The 21455-nt window shown below is 43.0% G+C and overlaps 1 protein-coding gene across 2 annotated transcripts in view; it reads left to right on the top strand.

Moving 5' to 3' along the window:
* The first annotated feature begins 9243 nt into the window (after positions 1–9243).
* Positions 9244–21455, top strand: part of PPP1R21 (protein phosphatase 1 regulatory subunit 21) — a 61806-nt gene continuing 49594 nt past the window's right edge. The window contains exon 1 of one of the 2 annotated variants that reach the window (XM_043918061.1): positions 9244–9471. In XM_043918061.1, coding sequence (XP_043773996.1) covers positions 9415–9471 — 57 coding nt within the window. In that variant the 5' untranslated portion in view covers positions 9244–9414. Of the gene's footprint in view, positions 9472–9725; positions 9795–21455 lie in introns of those variants that run through there. The other variant, XM_043918062.1, reaches the window with a different exon arrangement.

The raw sequence follows: 21455 nt of genomic DNA, 5'->3' as shown, positions 1-21455 counted from the left end.
TTGAGTAAACTCCTGGAGTTGGTGATGGACAGAGAGGCTTGGCATGCTGCAGTCCACGGGGTCACAAAGAGTCAGACACAACTGAACTGAAGAGCTTATGCTGTATCCTTATGATTTTATGATCTGCCTCCCCCAGCAGATGGCTGTTGGCGGGCTCTTAGAGGTACTTCCAACACCTGTCCCAGTGCCTGGCACACACCACCCCCACTGATATCAGTGAACTGGAGTGGGTTGCCATTTCCTGTTCCAGGGGCTCTTCCTGACTCAGGGATTGAACCTGTGTATCTTGCATTTCCTGCACTGGCAGGCGGATTCTTTACCACTAGTGCTACTTGGGAAACCCCCTCAATGAACCCATGGAGGTATAAGTGAATAAGGTATAAAGTATAAGTGAATGGTGACCAGAATGTAATTCCGACACTGATTCCTCTTCTCACTGGGGACACCCCTCTGCTGATGGCTGTGTTGGGAAGGCCTGCAGTTGAGAGAGAGTCAGCCCTCCTTTTCTCATCCTCTCCCTCAAGTCCCTTGTCCTCTGGGGCCTTGCACAAGGGGCAGGAATGTGGCCTTGAAGCCACTGGTCTCTTGGAACGTGGCTGGAAGGAACGGCAGTGCCCAGGATGTGCTGGAGAATCTGCTTCCGGGGCTTGTAGAACACACGGCACCACCTCTTCGGCTCCTCTCCAGCACAGAGGCTTACAACGGCTGCATCTCCTGGCTCGGGAGGCTGCCAGAGAGGTCCCATGTCTTTCCACGGAAGCCCTGTCCACGAAGGCCAGCTTTGTTTTCGCTCTGCCCGCCCAGCCTACCCAGAACAAAGGAGGGGCTGCGCCCTGTGCAGAGGGGTGACTTGTCTGCCTTCCCAGCCATCAGGTGAGGAGGAAGGGTCCACACCCTAACTCTAAGCCGCAAGGGAATACCGGACGTCCCAACGCGTTCTGCAGAATGACTTAGTACTTTTCCAGTTACTAATTTGCCTTGCCTGTTCTGTTCAAACAGGCTAATTGTTTCCTCAAAAAGAATCAGGTGTAGTGGGATGAGGTCACTAGAGACGTGCCTAAACAACTACAAACCCTGTGGTTCGTGTGGAAAGACTCACAACCAGCTCACTTGGACTGTCCTCTGATTTTTATCTTTTCTAAACAAATTCGGTGAGGGCGCGCCCCCTGCTGGCAACACGAGATTATACCAGGCAGAAAGGACCATTCTGCAGAGCCAGCACTCCTTCTCTGCTAGAATAATAGGGCGTTAGTTCAGTTCAGTTCAGTCGCTCAGTCGTGTCCGACTCTGCGACCCCATGGACTGCAGCACGCCAGGCTTCTCTGTCCATCACCAACTCCAAGAGCTTACTCAAACTCATGTCCGTCGAGTTGGTGATGCCATCCAACTATCTCATCCTCTGTTTTCCCTTCTCCTGCCTTCAATCTTTCCCAACATCAGGGTCTTTTCAAATGAGTCAGCTCTTCTCATAAGGTGGCCAAAGTATTGGAGTTTCACCTTCAGCATCAGTCCTTCCAATGAATATTCAGGACTGATTTCCTTTAGGATGGACTTGTCGGATCTCCTTGCTGTCCAAGGGACTCTCAAGAGTCTTCTCCAACACCACAGTTCAAAAGTGTCAATTCTTCAGCGCTCAGCTTTCTTTATAGTCCAACTCTCACATCCATACATGACTACTGGAAAAACCAAAGCCTTGACTAGACAGACCTTTGCTGGCAAAGTGATGTCTCTGCTTTTTACTAAGCTGTCTAGGTTGGTCGTAGCTTTTCTTCCAAGGAGCAAGCGTCTTTTGATTTCATGGCTTGCAGTCACCATCTGTAGTGATTTTGGAGGCCCCCCCCCAAAATAAAATCCTTCACTGTTTCCATTGTTTCCCCATCTATTTGCCATGATGTGATGGGACCGAATGCCATGATCTTAGATTCGCTGTGGTTTACAGATGGGACTGGATGCCATGATCTTAGATTCTCTGCTGTATACATTAAATTTTTATTGCTTATCCATCTTATGTATAATAATTTGTATCTGTTAATTCCATACCCCTAATTTCTCCTTCCATCTTTCCCTCTCCCTATTGGCAACCATAAATTTGTTTTCTATTTCTGTTACTCTGTTTCTATTTTGTATATATATTCATTTGTATCAGTTTTTAGATTTCACATATGAGTAATACCACTTATATTTGTCTTTCGCTGACATATATCATTAAGCAGAATATTATTTAGGTCTATCCACATTACTGCAAAAGGTAGGATTTCATTCTGTTTTTATGGATGAGTTATAGTTTTATGTATACTGACCTAAGAAAATATTGCCATGATTTATGTTAGACTGTTTCACTTATGTTCTCTTCTAGGAGTTTCACGGTGTCATGTCTTACATTTAGATCTTTAAACCATTTTAATTTATTTTTATGTATGGTATGAAGGAACATTCTAATTTCATTTTACATGTAACTTTTAGCTTTCTCAGCTCCGATTGTTAGAAACTTTTTAAAAGGCTAAGGTAAGAAAAACTCTTATAATTAAGTACTATTCAAAATGCAAATATAAGAATTTGCTCCCCTGGCTTTAAGAAAAAAGATCCCTAATATAGAAGAACATTGACATATCAATGGACTTGGTTAGATTGTGAGCTAAAAGTAATAATAGTAGCTACTAACATTGTAATGATAGTAGCTACTAATGTTTATGAAACATTTCCTATTGATTTAAGTTAATTATCTAACAATGATAATCTATTAATTATAGAAAAAATAAGAGTGCTAGTTATTCTGAGCATGGACTTCAGTAGTTGTAGCATGCGGGATTTGTTGCTCTATGGCATATAGGATCTTAGTTCCCTGACCAGGGACTGAACCCACATCCCCTGCATTCCAAGGCAAATTCTTAACTATTGGACCACCAGGGAAGTCCCCAGGAGTCATTTCTTGAGCGCTCACTGCATTAGGAAAATAAAGATGAATTAGACCAGACTCTGTGAGACCTCAGCAGCCCAGCAGATGAGTTTTCCCTCAGTAGTTCCTGGGTCTTGCCTCACCCGGATGTTTCCAGTCTTTGTTGTGAAAAATAAAAAGGGCACCCTGAAGCTGTAGGGAACACTCCAAAGTTAGGTGTTGTCTGTCCTATGCACAGGTGGCAGACTTGTAACCAACCGTGGAGTGGAGGGAGCCCACATTTGCAGCATCTGCCTGTTTCCACAGTGTAAAGCCTCCATCATGGCCAGTTTCAAGCTACCAACATGATGTCACTGAATGCAGAGTTGCAAAGGTAGGCATAGCACATCACTGTATAGTATTGTATAGATACAGTAAAAGTAAGTAATTTAAGAGCTTAGATAATAGTTATATATAGCAAATATAGTGAAATAAGAAAGTGATGAATTTAGAGTATTTATGTTTGTCATATAACTTATTTAATGCTCATACAGTTTAATCTTCAGTGATGGCTGTGTTCAGTAACTAATTTTCACAACTCCTGAAAATGTAACAAGTGGCTCTCTCAAGCTAGTAGGAGCCTGCTCCCACACACCACTGATTTACCTGTCACAATACTGCAGTGTAGCCATGGTCATATACAACATGTGGCTGGGAACTGGAAACAGAGTGGGTGGGATGACTCTGACCCATGGATGATCAATGACCTTGAGTCACAGTAGAAGGAAGGAGCTGGGTGTAGCACTGTGAGTTACCTCAATGATGCAGGTTATTTAGTTTCCTGTTAATGGTGTGTTAAATTTCTCCAAACTTAGTGGTTGAAAATAACACAAATTTGTCATCTCACAGTTTCAGAGGTTATTAGTCAGAAAGGGGTATCACTGAGCTAAAATCAATCTCGTGGCATGGCTGTGGTCCTTGTGGAGGCTGTGGTCTCCAGGGAAGAATCCTTTTTCTTCCCTTCACCAGCTTCTAGAGCCCACCTGCATTCCTTGGCTTTGTGGGCTCCTTCTCCATCCTCACAGCCAGTGATGTTGGGCTGATTCCTTTTCATGCTCCCATCTCTTTGGAAAGCTGATTAACAAACTTAATTTCACGTGTAAACTTAATTTATGTAACTGAAGGTATACATACAATATAAGTGCCAGAGACAAGAACATGGATATCTTTGAGAGGCCATTTTTCTGTCTAACCTAGAATGTTATGTCTGCAACTAGTTCTGCACAGACAGGGCCTCCAAACCCTTCTGGAGAAGTTGCTTAGTGTCCTAAAAGGTGAGATATATGGAGGATTTCATGAAAGCTGCTGATTTGCCTCAGGCGATTTCAAATGGCAATAAGTTTTATGGTGACAATAAAACAGAGCAGAGAGAGATGGGGAAGGGAAATATCTAAGTAGATGCTCAAAGAATGTCTCTCTGAATTGGCAATGTGTGGGCTAGCACCTGAATGTTGAGAAGGATGCAACTGTACTCAGTTCTGGGACAGGCCAGGCTAAATATCGTGAGCAGCAGCACCAAGGAAGGGCTGGTGGTGTCTGGGGCTTAGCTCCCTTGAACCATCCTAAATACGTACAGCACGTTCACTGTCCAAACTCATCTCTGTGTGTCTCCTACTCAGTTCCCTCTTCCAACTAGAGCTAGCCTTCTAAATTCTCCCCACAGAGAAATTCTGCCACTGGGAAAAAATAGGTACAAACTTTTGAAGACTGTTTGAAGAACAGAAAGAAGGGTAGTATAGGAGGTGAGGGGTGGCAGATTGTTCTAATATAAGGCCCTCAGTGAATCAGGCTTCTCTTTGTTCATGCTCTTTACAACTGACCTTCCTCCTCCTTCTATCAAGAGGCAGGGTGTATTTCTCCAGTCCCTTCAAATCTAGTCAACCAGATTGATGGTCTGGCCATGCGATTTGCTTTGATCAATAGAATGTGGCCGCAGTGAGGTACAGATTCTAGAGCCTAGACCTTAGGAAGGCTCACGGCTTGGCTATTTGCCCTTTTGGAACATGAAGTGGGAAGGTCACAGCAACTAGAGTTTGTAAAGCCTTAGTAGCATGGTAAGGAATATGGACTTTGTTCCCAGTGCTCTGTGGGTTCTTGAAGGTTTTAATAAGAATGTTATGCTTCAGCATATCACACCGGGTGCTCTGTGGAGGAAAGACTGCAGCTGTGCAAGGGTGGAAGAAGGGTGACCAGTTGGAAGGCTTTTTGAGGCATCAAGACAAGAGATGGTAGCAATGGAGGTAAGAAACAGTGGACAATGGATTGGCTTGGGAAGAAAACAGTGAATAACAATCTTCTTTTTTTAATCCTTTCCTTGTATAAACTCATATAAACACTCTTTGTTGTCCGTTACCTCAATAATCATGTGTGGTGACTGGCCATAGGAATGTGAAACCAGGCCAGAGAAAATCTTTACTTAGCTCTCTGTATGGGGAGCTGCTAGTGGGGCTAGCTGAGCTCCCAATGTTGCTCTAAGAGCTGCTGCACACAGCAGGTTATGAAGTAGAGCGGGTGGAGCTTTGAAGTTTGAAGGAAGTTCTTGATGTTCAGATGCATGCAAGGACAGAGAACACATGACTCTACTGTACCTTGAAATGATGTTTACTCAGAGACTGACAATATCATCTAAGTAACCCAGTGTCCTGTCTGGTCATTGTCCATATGACCAAAGGAAGATCCACACTGCTCTCAATGTATACACAATTGATTCCCTTTATTTGCAGAGTTGTATTCTATAAAATCATCACATCCACTGAATTAGTGAATAGCACTGCTCCTAGGGAAAACACAGGGTTAGGATCATGACAGCCTCTGGTCCCACTTTTGTCAACCAAACAACATATAACTTAGTTTTAGGTGTGTTTCTATTTAAAGGCACCTTATTGAATATACATTGTTGATTCACTAACACTGAACTAATGGCCAACAACTCTGAACTGGAGCTCTGCAGCTCCTGTTTTCTTCCTACTGTTCTCTGAGCTACCCACACATCCTTCTAGGAAAGTATTCCTTTGGAGCCAAGATAGTTTGAGTCAGTTCCTGACACCTGCAACTGAAAAAAATTCCTAAAACAGTATGCTGTTAAATGCCTTAATGATCATCACAGTGTTTGCATATTTATAATAATTCCAAGTGACCTTCATTTAGGCCACTCCCTACAAGTATATCATGGTTACAAGTTGAGAACCATCACTGGTAAGCACATGAGTTAACAGAAATATTTTAAAATTCTGTTATTGTGAAATGTAACATCCATACAAAAAAAGTGCACAAAACAAAAATGTACCTCGTGAGGAATTAACACAAAGTTAACACCTGTGCAACAATCACACATAAATAGAACATTGCCAGTACTACCCGAAGCCCATCTCATGGCCTCTTCCAGTAGTTATCATCCTCTTCCACCCGAAAACAATAAAGCTTCTGACTTTTATGGCTATCACTTTCTTAATTTTCTTTCTAGTTTTAATACTTAGGCATGTATCCTAAATCTTATAGTTGAATTCTGCCATTTTTTGAATGATATATAAATGAAGCTTTATAGTATATTTTGGGGGGAATCTGGTTTCTTTTGTTCTGTATTATTTTTTGAGATTCATCCAGTAGTTAATTGCAGTTGTATTTCAGCTTTTTTCATTGCTGTTTAGTATTCCATGATACAAATATACAGTTATTTCTAGTAACTATCTATTCGTTGATAAGCTTTTTTGGCTATTATGAATAATACTGCTGTGAATCTTCTTGGTGAATACATGCACACATTTTTTGAGTCTATACATAAGAGAAGAATTGTTGAATCCTGAAATATGTATCTTTTCAGGTGAGTGGATAATAGCAAGCTTTTTCCTAAGTGGCTCTTCCAGGTTATATTCCTACCAACATTTAAAATTTTATTTTTGGCTGTGCTGGGTCTTCCCTGCTGCGCTTGGGCTTTCTCTAGTTGTGGTGGGCAGTCTTGTCGTGGCGGTGGCTTCTCATCTTGTACAGCACAGGCTCAAGGCATGCAGGCTTCAGTAGTTGCAGCTCATGGGCTCAGTAGCTGCAGCTGACAGGCCCTAGAGCATGGTCTTCAGTAGTTGGCGCGCGGGATTAGTTGCTTCATGGCATGTGGGATCTTCCCAGAGCAGGGAGCTAACCCATGTTCCCTGCATTGGCAGGTGGATTCCTAACCATTGCACCACTAGGGAAGGCTCTCTTATCAACATGTTATGATAGTTTCTTGTTTTATATTCTCATTCACTCTTGTCAATCTTTTAAATATTAGCCGTTTGTGTGGGTGTTTATGGCATTTCACTGTGGTTTTCATTTCACTTCCTCCTGGTTGCTAATGAAACTTAACACCCCTTTGCACGTTTAATGGTCCGTTTGTGTATTTTCCTTTGTAAAGTGCCCGTTGGAAGTCCCTTGCTCATTTTTCTATCTGGTTGCTGGTCTTTTTTCTTATTGATTTGTCAGAGCTCTTTATATATCTGGATAAGGGACACCTTTGTTGGATATATATACTGCAAATGCCTTTTCACTCACTTAATGGTGTCTTTTGAGGAAGAGATTCTGAAATGTGTTCGATTTAGCAGTTGGGATTTGGAAACAATTTTTTGCAACAGACGGAACAACTAGATTAAGCAGTGGAAATATAAATTTCTCAGGTCAGTACATAGGCTCTCTAACCACAGTAGCACATTCTTTCTTTGGAATGTTAGTTCTGCAATGGCATTTTACTTTTAAATAATTGAAAATTCCATTACATTACAAACTACAGAAATACACTTAACTATTTAATTCTGCCGCTTGGTGGTGCCATGGAAAACTAATAATAATAATTTTTAAAATTCTGCAAGTTTGCTGGATAGTAGGGCTTGACTGTTAGCCAACTGAAAAGTATAAACAACATTTTAAAAAGTTTGTAATCCTTTTCTTACATTACTGTGGCTGAAAAGTGCATATACCAGCTCATGCTTTCACTTTAAAATTCCAGGCATACTCATAGTCAAACGTCAAACAGGAAAACAGGAGGTGTTTTTTTAATCATGGAAAAAATATCAAACGTTCTAAAATAACAATATAACTAACACCCCTTTCCCTACTACCTGGATAATAAATGTTAACTTCCAGTCACAGTCACTTGAAAAAATTAAATAAAAATAAAATTTATGCTTCTTTGTTCTTTCTCATTTCCCTTTCTTCGTTTTCTCACTAGAGGCAATCACAAGCCAGAATTAGACGTGTATCCTTCCAGTTCTTGTTTCTCTATTTTTAGTACACGTTCATGTGTCCATGAGCAGCACAAATGTTGCTTTATATTCCTCAAATGTGTCTTTTCATGCTCTAGTATACTGCAATTTGCTTTTTACGTTTCAGTGTTTTGTTACGCTGATAGACACAGATTCATGCAGATATATACAGATCTAGGTTATTAGTTTTATTAAACTGCGGTGCTGTAATTTATGGCAAACAAGTATCCTAAATTTATTTTTTATTCCTCTATGAACATTTCAATGTTGCAATAAATGCAATGCTTAGAATATCTAACATATGAAACGTCCTCAAAACATATTTAATGAGCAAAGCGGCATAAAGTGTTTCAGGCAGACTATTATTTGCTTCAATTGTCCAGTTACATGTTGTTAACGTCCACCTTATCTGCATGCGTGGCAGGGATCATTCCCTGAAATTTCCTAAAAGCTTTTTACCCAATTCTCTGAGAAAACGCTCTGATGCAGTGCCAGTATGGGGGCAGGGCTGGGCGGGTGGAATGGGTAGAGAATGGACACAAAGATATCCCAACGTCAAAATATAAGACAAAGAAGGTTTGTCTGGAGAACAGGGTGACAGAAGCGCGCTTTATAAAACTGGGGAGAGTTTACAATGCAGGCCATGTCCGGGGCTACCATATCCGGATAGCAGGTAGCGGAATACAGAGGTCTTTCTGAGCACCTTCTGAAAGATGTAACCATCAAACGACAGGCGGTTGCCATGGGAACCAGTAGGGGAGGACGGTATGTTCGACCAGAATTCTTGATGCGCTTAGAATGTTTCTTCTTCCGGTCCTCGATTCTTCGCACCACCGCCCCTCTCCGCCGTCCCCCGCCCATTCTGTGGGCTCTTATCATTTTCTTCCCCTTTTAATACTCTCCTTCCCTGTTCTGGGTCGCCATCTTGGACCATGAGTCAAGATGGCGCCCCCTGGTCCTAAAGGCAGAGCCCAGGAGCGCCAGCGATTCTGCGCGTGTACGTGCTCGGGCGCGGGAGGGCGGGGCGGTGACGTCAGACGTCGCCCCGCCCCCGGCGGTCGCTCCACCCCTGGCCCCACTCCTCCTTCCTCTCACCCGGCGAACCCGGAAGTGGAGGAGGAGGCGCGGCGGCGGTGGCTGAGCGGGCAGGAGCTGGTGGAGCCATACCCGGCAGCGTGTCTGGGGTTGGGGGCGGGGGGTGGGGCTGAGTGGCCTGGGCAGTCTGGCCTGGACAGGGCGGGGGAGGCCATGGCCTCGGCAGAGTTGCAGGGGAAGTACCAGAAGCTGGCTCAGGAGTACTCGAAGGTACCCGTCGTATGCGGGGAGTAGGGGGTCCCCGGTCCTGCGGCCTCGGGTTGCCTTGGCAGCGACTTGTCGGGACAGAGGGAGACGGCGGAGGGGGCACGCGAGCGCGCCCCTCCTGTCTCCTCCGCCTTCTGTATCCACCATTACCGTGCTTCCACCTGCAGTTCCCAGGAGATGGGGCCGGGCGGTGTCTGGTCGGTGTGCGTTTCTGCGGGAAGGAGCTGGAGTTTGATTCTTCCTTCTCACTGAACTAGCGGGCTTGGACAGGGATGTCAGAAATCCTGGCTTCCGCCTCTGGTGCTGGTCGGGAGGGGCAGGGAAAGGTGAGGACCATCGCTTTCCTGCTGCTTCCTCAGTTTTCCAGCCCGGCGATGGAAAGGATCAAGCTTTCTCCTTTCCCACAGGGATGATGTGAGGATAAAGAGATTTATCTGCCTCCCCCCGACCCCCCCGCAATTGAATCTGAAGTGTGAATAGAGTCATGCGTGTAAACTACTTCACCAGAGATAGATGGTTACGAATGGATTCAGTGCTTTGGAAAGACGTTGTCTGAAAATGATTTTGAAAGCTGGAGTGCTAGGGCTGTGTCCTTTTCTCTTTTTCTTGGGTCGCCTGGAGTGGGGCAGAGCACCCAGAAGATACTCAGAACATGTTGAATTAAGCAAAATAGTGACCTTTCCCTTTGTCATATTTATGGCATCCGTCTGTTAAATGATGGGACCCTTTTCTTGGAACAGGGCGTTGCTGCTTTTCTGTGTAGTGTGGTTCTGCCTCAAGAATATGCTAATGAAGTTCTCAAAGCAGAATCTTGCATCTTTGGAAATAGATTCAGTAGTCATTAAACTTGGTTTTCAATGATCTTGGCATTCAAGGGAGCATGGGGAAGCTTAGACTCCTTTTTACTTTGGAGAAACAGAGACACACTTTAAAAAATTTCATATAACAAATATGCAGCAAGGTGAAATGCATTGTTTTGTGAAAAATAAAACCTGTACCTAAACATACACACTTAAGTCTTCACAATCACATGGAAGCCTTTTGAGATACTGTTATTCCAGTGGTGCTACTATTTGGCAAGGGCTTCCCCAGTGGCTCAGAAGGTAAAGAATCCACCTGCAATGTGGGAGGCCTGGGTTGGGAGGATCCCCTGGAGGAGGGCATGGCAACCCACTCCAGTATTCTTCCCTGGAGAATCCCCATGGACAGAGGAGCCTGGCGGACTACAGTCCAAGGGGTCGCAAAGAGTCAGACAGACTGAGCGTCTAAGTATGACCATTGGCAAGACTTCCGCATTTCCCTTTGAATTTGTCTCTAAGAGCCTCTGGCAAGATGTTAGTGATGGCAAGTTTTTAATCCTTTGAAGGCATTTTTTGTTTCTTTGTTTGAAAGGGCAAGAAATTATTTGGAACAAATCCATGTGATGAAGTGTGGTGGGTAGAGGATGGCAGCCCGCACACTTGGCTCTCCTATTTTGGGGTGAAAATGTTTCATGAGTTTAAAGTAAGGGGACTGATTTTCTTTTCCGGAGAGAAAACAAGCTCAGAAGGCAATTCCAAATGGCAGAAGAGAGTTCTAGAAATATTTAGAGCAGTGACTGCACTGCTGAAATAACAGCCTCCCAAAAGTAGTGAAAACTTTGAAAAGATTTTATTCTTTTGGCTATGTAAGCTCTTTGGTTCAGCAGACAGTTATGTGCCACCTGTGAACAGTCTGCCAGGCCCCATAGAGTAAGGCAGAGTTCCACCTTAAGGAGAACCGTTTAATAGAATATTCAAATGTTGTACTTAAAATTAATACAAGACGACAAGTGTCATATCAGTGGGCGCACAGAAGAAATGGCAGGTAACAGTAGAAGTTACTCAGATTGGGGAGTAATGGATAGGGAGGAAAGGATGGATGGTAGTATTCCAGGCAAACGAGACAGTCTCTGCTGACATGAAGACATGGTCAGATACATGACAGAGAGTGGTGAAATATGGTTGGAGGGATAACTTGGACCCGATCATGAAGAGTTGTGGATGTCAAGTAAGAAGTTTGAACTTTGAATAAATGGACTAGACACTAAACGTTTTCAAATGGAAGAGTGACATTGCTTTTGGAAAGATAACTGGTAGCTGTGTGGAAGATGACTGAAATGGGGAAAGACTGGTGAAAAGGAGACCAGACTGCAGGCTCTTTGAATAGTACCAGGGAGAGTTATGTAGGATTAAATAAAGTTTGTGGCTGTTAAGATGGATAGGGCTTAAATTTAGGAATTATGGTTGACAAATATGGTTTAGCTTGTCTGTTTTTTGAGTGCCTGCTTTGCATGTAGCCACAAACTTATGAAGGATATGGAAGTGTCAGGGCACTCATCCTTGTGTCTCATTCATTCTGTGGGATGTGATGAGTGAGGGAAGACTTGAGAGTTGACCCTGAAATTAACGCATGGACTGCTCTGACGGAACACCACTGCCAACTGGCAGAGGAGGGTGGGTCAGAAGGCGCGCCAGTTTGGAGTGAAGGTTAGATGTAATCATAGAATTATGGTTGGAAGGCATGCTGAGGCCATCTGATTCACATAGTAGGTTGAAGTAATGTTGGGGTCATTGTCGAAAATTTCTAGTGGAGACAGACTGGCTAAAAGTCAGGACAAAGGCCAGAACTATTATTTATTTATTTATTTTTCATTTATTTTTATTAGTTGGAGGCTAATTACAATATTGTAGTGGTTCTTGCCATACATTGACATGAATCAGCCATGGATTTACATAGGCCAGAACTTTTAAAATAATTCCCCTAAAGATGATAGTTGAACTTTGAGAGTTAATCACTTTAGGTAGATTCTTTGGGGAACATCTGTGGAAGGCTGTGACAACAGGAGATGCTAAGGGTACTGTAGGGGGTCTGCCAGACTTGAAGTTGTCTCCCTGTTGGGCCGGACCATTTTTCATCCTTTTAACTGCAACGTGATGGAAATTTCAGAATGTGAGAACAGGGATTGGTCAAAAGATTTCATGTGCTTTTTGTTCCCTGTCGATTCTAGTGCCAGGCAATTTCTAGATAAGATTTATGCTACCAATAAGCCTACTAACTTAGCAGTAAGGAATCCACCTGAAATGCAGGAGACCCAGTTTGATCCCTGCATCAGGAAGATTCCCCTGGAGAAGGGAATGGCTACCCACTCCAGTATTCTTTCCTGGAGAATCCCATGGACAGAGGAGCCTGGTGAGCTGCAGTCCATGGGGTTGTAAGAGTCAGACTCAAGCGAGTGACTGAGCATGCAGTATGCATGCTACCTTCAACCCTGTGCCTATGGAAGGGGGTATTCTACCTTTTTGTTAGCTTCTCTGGTGCAGAATTTGTGGGCTGATATTGAATTTCAGTTATGTCTCCCTTTTTCCTTATTTAGGATACAAAGAAAAACGATGTCCTCCTATAGAAGGAGGCCTAAATACCAAGAGAGCAGCAAGCATGATCCCTCAACCAATGACATCACTTGCAGAATCTTCTCATTCTTATTTAAGAATGAGGCAGATCTCAGCCTGTGTGCCAGGAAGGGGTCCATTTCTCCCTTTATAACTTCTGTCATAATATTTTTTCCCCTGAGAAAGAGAAAAAACAGTCTGAGGAGCTCCCATTAAAGAGACTGAGAGTTTCATTAGATAAAAAATGAACCATGGAGGCCGAAGCAGATGAAAATTTCTGAGGCAGACAGGTTGCTAAAACATAAAATGTTATGGAAAGGCCAGTTAAAGTGGAGATTAAGACGTTAGTGGTTTGGGCAATTAGGCAATCACTGTAGGCTTTAAATTTCTGGTTTAACTGTTTGGGGGCGGGGAAGGGGTTAGAAGCTGGTTTTCAGAGATTTATGAAGTTAATAGGTAATAGATGGAGGCTGCCTCTTTGAGATGTGAGGGAGAGTTAATCAGGGCCTCATTTTGACTACACTGTTGACTTAAGAATCAGAGACCATTTCTTACTGGGTGTTTTGTCCACGGCCTATTCTGTGTGGATGCTCTGGTATATCTCTTTCTGGAAAAGAGGCTGAGGGCACACAGTCCTGACCCATTTGATTTCAGTCTGCTTTCTCTGCACAGGCTTCTGCACTCTTGCCAGGCACAATGTCCATGTAGAAGCAAGTGTCAAGTCTCACCATCTTCCCGTTGTTTTTGTTAGCCTGGGTCGGTGGCTCAAAGTGTAGCCTCGGGATCAGCACCATCAGTGGTGGGGATGGGTTGCGTCTACCCTGGATTTACCGAATCTGAAACTGGTGGTCAGACCTGGGAATCTGTGTGGTAACAAACTTCTCCAGTGATTTGCGTGCACACCAGAGTTTGAGAACCACCAAGAAATGGTGTCAGTATAGTCGCTTTTGCTCAGATAAAGGTAACCTTTTCAAAGCTCTAAAAGCCAGTGGGAAAGCTGGATCCTATTTCTCCACCGGTTTACTTTGCAATTGATGCTTCTTGTAGTTATGAAGGAGATTGCCTTTGGAAACTTTTTAGATTGATACTCTTAGAGCTTCTCGCTTTAGGAAAGGATCAGTTTTGCTTACCAGAGAGCAGGTAAACCTGGTAAGGTTGGCTGAACCTGGTTGATTGCTTCCTCTTGTAAAAGAAGTAAGACTCAGGAGCGGGACTAAAGTAAAACGGAGTATCAGCTTTTTTCTACCCTAATGTGTTGAGTTCACTACTAAAGGTGGATTGAAAAACGGCCTGTGTTCAGTGCTGTGCGCTGGAGCTTTCCAGGAGAATGAAAATGCTCTGCATGTTTGCTGTCCGGTAGAGGATCCACTAGCACGTGGGGCTGTTGAGTACTTGAGACATGGCTAGCTCAGCTGAGGAACTGAATTTTGGATTTTATTTAAGTCATTTAAGTTTATTTTTTATTTTATTTTTGGTTGCATCGGATCTTAGTTGCAGCGCGCAGGCTCCTCTTTGCACCTCATAGGCTTTTCTCTAAATGTGGCTCGGGGGATCCCAGTTCCCCAACAGGGATTGAACACATGCCCCTTGCACTGGAAGTCAGATTTCCATCCATTGGCTCACCAGGGAAGTCCCAGTAATTTAAGTTTTAATAGGAACATGTGGCTATCGACCACCCTGCTGAACTGTGCCAGGTTAGCCCCTAGATCAGTGCATCGCAAACGTAAATATCCATGTGACTCACCTGAGAGGTGAAAGTGGTAGTCACTCAGTCATGTCTGATTCTTTGTGACCCCTGGACTATAGCTCGCTAGGCTCCTCTGTCCGTGAATTCTCCAGGTAAGAATACTGGTGTGGGTTGCCATGCCTTTCTCCAGGGGATCTTTCTGATCCAGGGATTGAACCTGGGTCTCTTGCATTGCAGGCGAATTCTTTACCATCTGAGCCATCAGGGAAGCACCTTGTTAAACTGCAGATTCTGGTTCAGTAGGTCTGGGGTGGGGCCTAGATTCTGCTCCCAGGTGATCCTGCTACAGCTGTCCCTAGACCACAGTTTGAATAGCAAGACCTTAGAAAGTCAAGGGGTGTCCTACTCTTTTAATTCAGCTGAATTGCCAAGCAGTCACTGATGAGGCAGACTGCAGAGCTGGGGTGGGGGTTTTGTCCTACTGAATTTCCCTACACAGGAGCAGGGACAAGAGAAAGAGTTTTGTTTGAAGACAGGTCTGAAAGACGGTTTTCTTCCCAGCTCAGTGACAAAAGGATCTCAGCCTTTAGTACACAGTATGTAGCCTACAGCTACTTTATGATTTTCCAGGGCGAGGAGCAAGTTAGCAGGCAGAAAGAAAGACTGAGTGGTATTCCCACAGCTGTAGAATACCAAAAATGTTACAACTGGGAGTTTTTTAAAGGCTCATCCAGGCTAGAGATATTGAAACTGTGGTCTGCTGTTGACTTAAATACTCTGAAATCAGGGTTTTTGGTGAGGTTTAGGAATGGGCTTCAGGTTGTCTGCTGCATACATTATATTGTAATAGAGAAAAGCTAGATGTCTAAAGATTTGTTTTATAGGGTTGTAAAACATGTATAAGGGCTTCCCAGATGGCACTGTGATAAAGAACCTGCCTGCCAATGCAGGAGATGCAGGTTTGATACCTGGGTCAGGAAGATCCTCTGGAGGAGGAAATGGCAACCCACTCCAGTATTCCTGCCTGAAAAATTCCGTGGACAGAGAGGCCTGGCGGGCTACAGTCCATGGGGTCGCAAAGAGTTGGACTGAGCACACACGAAAACATGTATAAACGTCAGAAGGCCCATTGTATGGAAGCAGTTATGTAAGAGTGAATTATAACAGTCTTGTTGAGGATTAGATGAGAAACAGCGTATAGGCTATTCACCTGTCTTTCCCCACAAACGCTTTCAGTAGTTTGTGATAGAAGGTAGTACATCTCTAGTCTTGGACCAGTTACTCCACCACATATTGGCAGAGCGGTGTGAGAGAGATCATAGGTGTCTCACCCTGCTCTCTGTGTCCCCGGAGAAACCGCTTTATGATAAGTCTGAGTGGAGCTGGGCTGTTCCAGAGCCAGAGTCACACAGAGCAGTCAGGGCCCTGGTTATCAGAGAGTTAGGCCCAGGGCTTTTGACGGTGCTTCATGTCCTGTAGGACCGTGAGGTTCAACTCATTTGGAGAAGGGCTTTAAAGAGGGACTGTTGAAGTAATGACGGTCCCCGGTAGTTGTAGAATGCATTACATTTACTGTTTATTTTTGGCTGTGTTGGGTCTTAGTTGCAGCATGCAGGCTCTTCTTGCTGCATGCGGGCCTTTCTAAAGTTGCAGCGCCCAAGGCTTAGTTGCCCCCTCGGCATGTGGGATCTTAGTTCCTTGACCAGGGTTTGAACCTGTGTCTCCTGCACTGGTGGGTGGATTCTTGACCACCGAGCCACCAGGAAAGTCCCTACAAAGGATTACATTTAGACACCTTTTAGTTACATCAATGGCCCCCAACCTTTTTGGTAGCAGGGATCGATTTTGTGGAAGACAGGTTTTCCACAGACTGGCAGAGGGGAGGGGTGGTTTCAGGATGATTCAAGCATATTACATTTATTGTGCACTTTGTTTCTTTTATTATTACATTGTGATATATAATGAAGTAATTATATAGCTCACCATAATGCAGAATCAGTGGCAGCCCTGAACTTGTTTTCCTACAACTAGACGGTCCCATCTGGGGGTGTTGGGAGGGCGATGGGCAACAGCTGTGAATATAGCCACAACTTCACTCCCTCGCATGCAGCTCACCCCCTGCTGTGTGGCCTGGTTCCTAACAGGCCACTTATCAGTAGTGGAACGTGGCCTGGGGGTTGGGGACCCCTGATTTACAGCATTTAATTAGATAATTAACTAAACATTTATCGAGTGCCTTCTCTGTCCATAGCATTGATCTTTCATTGTAGGCAGGAGATACAAGGGGTTATACTGTAGTCTCTACTGTGAAGGACAGTTTAATTGGCAGATGGGACACGAGTATAGAAATCATACATAAATTAGTGAATGTAAAATGTACTACTAAGACTGAATACTTTTATAAGTGATGTCCTGTTACTAGTAAGTGCCCAGGAAACTGAGGGCATGGTCTCTGTGGACCATAGGGGCACTATAGAGAATGGTTGGGAAAAATCTATGGAGGTAGAATCAGAGTAGGAAATAGGCTGTAGAAGAACAATTGGGGTTTGGTTGGTCAACATGAGAACAGGTTGTGTTTTTGAGTCAGGGTAAAGCTAGTCAGAAGATCACAAGACCATGAAAAATGAGTTGAGTTGGGATTCAGAGGACCATTTCTCTACTGAATGGAATAGTAGTGCATGGCACAGCTGCTGGAAATAGGCTATATCATCTTCTGGAGAATTTCCCTGTCCTAATGGAGACTTGAGGGCAGTTGTTTCTCAGTTACGTCCCTGTCCACTGGAGTCTCCACACTGGTCTCCTAGAGGCATTAGTGACCATCTATAACTGTTTCTAAGACAAACACTGCATTTGCCTTCCCACTGTGGTGAATGCTGATGAGGAGAAAGATAAGATTCTGAAAGACCAGACTGGTCACAACAGTATCTACATTTGCAAGATGCTGGTCAGTAATGCAGAGATGTGGCAGTGGCTGAAATGCAGGAAGATGCCAAATGCCAAGTGTAATTAACAAGGCAATGGGGTTGGCTGAGCTCATCCTTTTCTACCTACCAAGTAATAGAAAGGGATTTTAGATAAATATTTCTAAAAGCTGCATTTTTCTGTTGAGTGGTACCACTGAAACACTGTTTGAATTGTTATCAATTCACCCAACAGTATTTTCCAAAGGAAAATCAAAATAATTTTTCTTTATGATCAGATTAACTTCCAAACATCAGTAATTTGAAAAATTTAATTTTGCTTTTTTAATTTTTTTTGACAAAGTAGGCTGTTCAGTTTGCTTTAAATAGCTTCTAAGTGTGCCTTAGAAATTACAGGTGAGGTTTTCCTGTTTGCTTGTTTGTTTTTAAAATGGATGCAATTCTGGTCCTACAGAAAATTACCAGTTCAGCAAATTTCAAACTTCATCCTTAGTCTTGGAGGCAGTCAGTAAGAGGTTCTAAAGACTGCACAAAGAAGATGATCATAGATCAAAGTTAGAATGGGGATATGAAATGAAACCTACACCCTCAAGTAGTACTGCTGTCCTTTGGCTATATGAGTTTGAAAATATTTATTGAATTCTGTTACCTAGGTAGTGCGTTATCCAAAAATATATTGATATTGCTTAAAAGGTAATATACTATGTGATGGAAGTCAGTACTAAAGTGGTGGTTTAGTCTCTCTTCTGAACTTCTAGAGCAGAGTGTAAAGAACCTAATATTAATGGTAAATATTTTAGGCTTGAGGCCATATGGTTTCCATTGCATTTACTCATTTCTGTCACTGTAACTCAAAAGCAGTCATAGACAATTCATCAATAATGAGTTTGGCTGTGTTCCTGCAAAACTTTAAAATAGGTAGCTGTCCAGTTTGGCTCAGGGACCTTAGTTTGATAACCCCTGTTCTAGAAAATTTAATGTCCACATTATTTTTTTAAGCAGGAAATGCTAGTATTATTATCTTTTCTCTTCCCTTTAAATTGTAAACTTTTAAAAAACAGGGACCATTTCTTTTACTTCTTTCTCTCCTTATATCATTAGAATAGTCCCTTTGTTTTGTTCAGTCACTCACTCATGTCCAATTCTTTGTGACCCCATGGACTGCAGCACACCAGACTTCCCTTTGCTTCGCTATCTCCCAGAGTTTGCTGAAACCCTTGTCCATTGAGTTGATGATGTCAACCAACCGTCTCATTCTCTGTCACCCTCTTCTCCTCCTGCCTTCAGTCTTTCCCAGCATCAGAGTCTTTTCCAGTGAGTTGGTTCTTCGCATCAGGTGGCCAAAGTATTACAGCTTAAGCTTCAGCATCAGTCTTTCCAATGAATATGCAGGGTTGATTTCCTTTAGGATTGCCTAGTTTGATCTCTTTGTTGTCCAGGCGACCCTCAAAAGTCTTCTCCAGCACCACAGTTCGAAAGCATCAATTCTTCAGCACTCAGCCTTCTTTATGGTCTAATTCTCACATCCATACGTGACTACTGGAAAAACCATACCTATGACTGTATGGACTCTTGTAGGCAAAGTGATGTCTCTGCTTTTTAGTCCACTGTCTAGGTTTGTCATAGCTTCTCTTCTAAGGAGCAAGCGTCTTTTAATTTCATGGCTGGAGTACAGTCCACAGTGATTTTGGAGCCCAAGAAAATAAAGTCTGTTACCATTTCCACTTTTTCCCCCATCTATTTGCCTTGAAGTGATGGAACTGGATGTCATGATCTTAGTTTTTTGAATGTTGAGTTTTAAGCCAGCATTTTCACTCTGCTCTTTCTCCTTTATCAAGAGGCTCTTTAGTTCCTTTTTGCTTTCTGCCATTAAGGTGGTATCATCTGCATATCTGAGGTTATTGATATTTCTGGCAATCTTGATTGCAGGTTGGGCTTCATCCAGCCCAGCGTTTCGCATGATGTGGAGGTTTAATCACTAAATCTTGTACGACTCTTGCAACCCCATGGACTGTAGCCTGCCAGGCTTCTCTGTCCATGGGGATTCTCCAGGCAAGAATGCTGGAGTAGGTTGCCAGTTCCTTCCCCAAGGGAATCTTCCTGACCCAGGAATTGAACCTGGGTCTCCTGCATTGCAGGCAGATTCTTTACTGTCTGATCTATAAGGGAAGTCTTATTATGATGTACTCGACATATAAGTTAAATAAGCAGGGTGACAATATACAGCCTTGACGTACTCCTTTCCCAATTTTGAACCAGTCTGTTGTTCCATGTCCAGTTCTAGCTGTTGCTTCTTGACTTGCAATGCAGGTTTCTCAGGAGGCAGGTGATATGGTCTGTTATTTTCATCTCTTTAGGAATTTTCCACAGTTCATTGTGATCCACACAATCAAAGGTTTTAGCATAGTCAATGAAGCAGAAGTAGATGTGTTTTTGAAATTCTCTTGCTTTTTCTATGTTGCGAAAGTTGTTGGCAGTTTGATCTCTGGTTCCTTTGCATTGTCTAAATCCTTTTTGTACATCTGGAAGTTATTGGTTCACGTACTATTGAAGCCCAGCTTGAAGGATTTTGAGCATTACCTGGCTAGCATGTGAAATGAGTACAATTGTGCAGTAGTTTGAACCTTCTTTGGCATTGCCTTTCTTTGGGATCGGAATGAAAATAGACCTTTTCCAGTCCTGTGGGCACTGCTGAGTTTTCCAAATGCACTGGCGTATTGAGTGCAGCACAAAACAGCATCTTCTTTTAGGATCGGATGATCTGGACCACAGTTAGCTCCTGGTCATATGGCAAACTAGAAGTGTATCTGTTGTCCCTTTGATTCTACTCTCTTAATAAGAGGTCTGTTACTGTTTGTGGGGCATGTTATCATTTAGAAAGTGCTTTGACATAGATTTCTTATCTGATTCTCACAACAACCTCAGAAGAATGAAGATAGGGTAGGTGTATTGCCCCATTTTGTAGACCATATAACCGAGACTCAGAAAGATTAAGTGAGTATCTCTAGTTTATATTGTCTAGGAAGTGACAGAGCAAAATTTGGATCTTCTTTTGTGGTAGTGAACTCTGTTCTCTAACATTCTAAAAATAGAAGCAGCTCATCTTTTTAGTCTGTCTTGCTCAAACTGAATATCCTGCAGTGTTCCTGTTTTTCTTAGAATCTTAGCTCAGTTTTCTCTTGAGTATCAAAGGCTCAGTTTAAAGTTTAGCATTCAAATATTCCTATTCTTTTGGCACAGAAAAGGGTCATTTCTGTTTTCAAGACACAGATGTGAGCTGCACAGAATTAGAAATAGATTTTTTTTTTTTTAGCTCATAGATAAAATCATCCCATTCATTTAGTTTCTCAGAGAAGAACCTGGTCTTTCATGGCCTTTGTGCTGAGTCCTCAGACTGTCTGTGTGTAGCCCTTTGGTGTCAGCTACGCCGTGCTGGTGTATTTGTCCTCACATGCTGTGTTTTGCTTGTTGATAATTACAGAAGGGATTACTACAGAAGATTTATCTTTCAAAACCCTGCTGGTGATGGTGATACAGATGTAACCATGGATAAAAATCCATCAAGCTGTATAATTTTGCTTTGTATATTTTAAGATAAAGGTCGACCCCAACTTTAAAAAGTTAACTCCAAAAGAAACCCAAGTCCTGCCTCCCCCCAAACTTCTTCCATCTCACCAGCCTACTACTGTTCTCATTTATATTTAGCTTTATAAAACAATAGCCAGTATTGTCTAAATGGCATTACACCTGGAGTCAAAACTACTGGTGTCTGATTGTCAGCATTGCCACTTAACTTCTCTGTACCTTAGTTTGCTCATGTGTGAAGTCGTGGTGATTATAGCACCTATTTCATCAGATTGTGAGGATTGATGAGGTAGTATATGTAAAGTATTTAGGACAGTGCCTGGTATGTAATGAGCATTCCAATGCTAGCTGCTATTGTTATTAATTTCTGAGTTGAACTTGCTT

Source organism: Cervus elaphus, chromosome 11, assembly GCF_910594005.1.
Source record: "Cervus elaphus chromosome 11, mCerEla1.1, whole genome shotgun sequence".
Classification (NCBI taxonomy): Eukaryota; Metazoa; Chordata; class Mammalia; order Artiodactyla; family Cervidae; genus Cervus; species Cervus elaphus.
The sequence above is the reverse complement of the archived record's forward strand: the minus strand, read 5'-3'. Positions and strand labels throughout refer to the sequence as shown.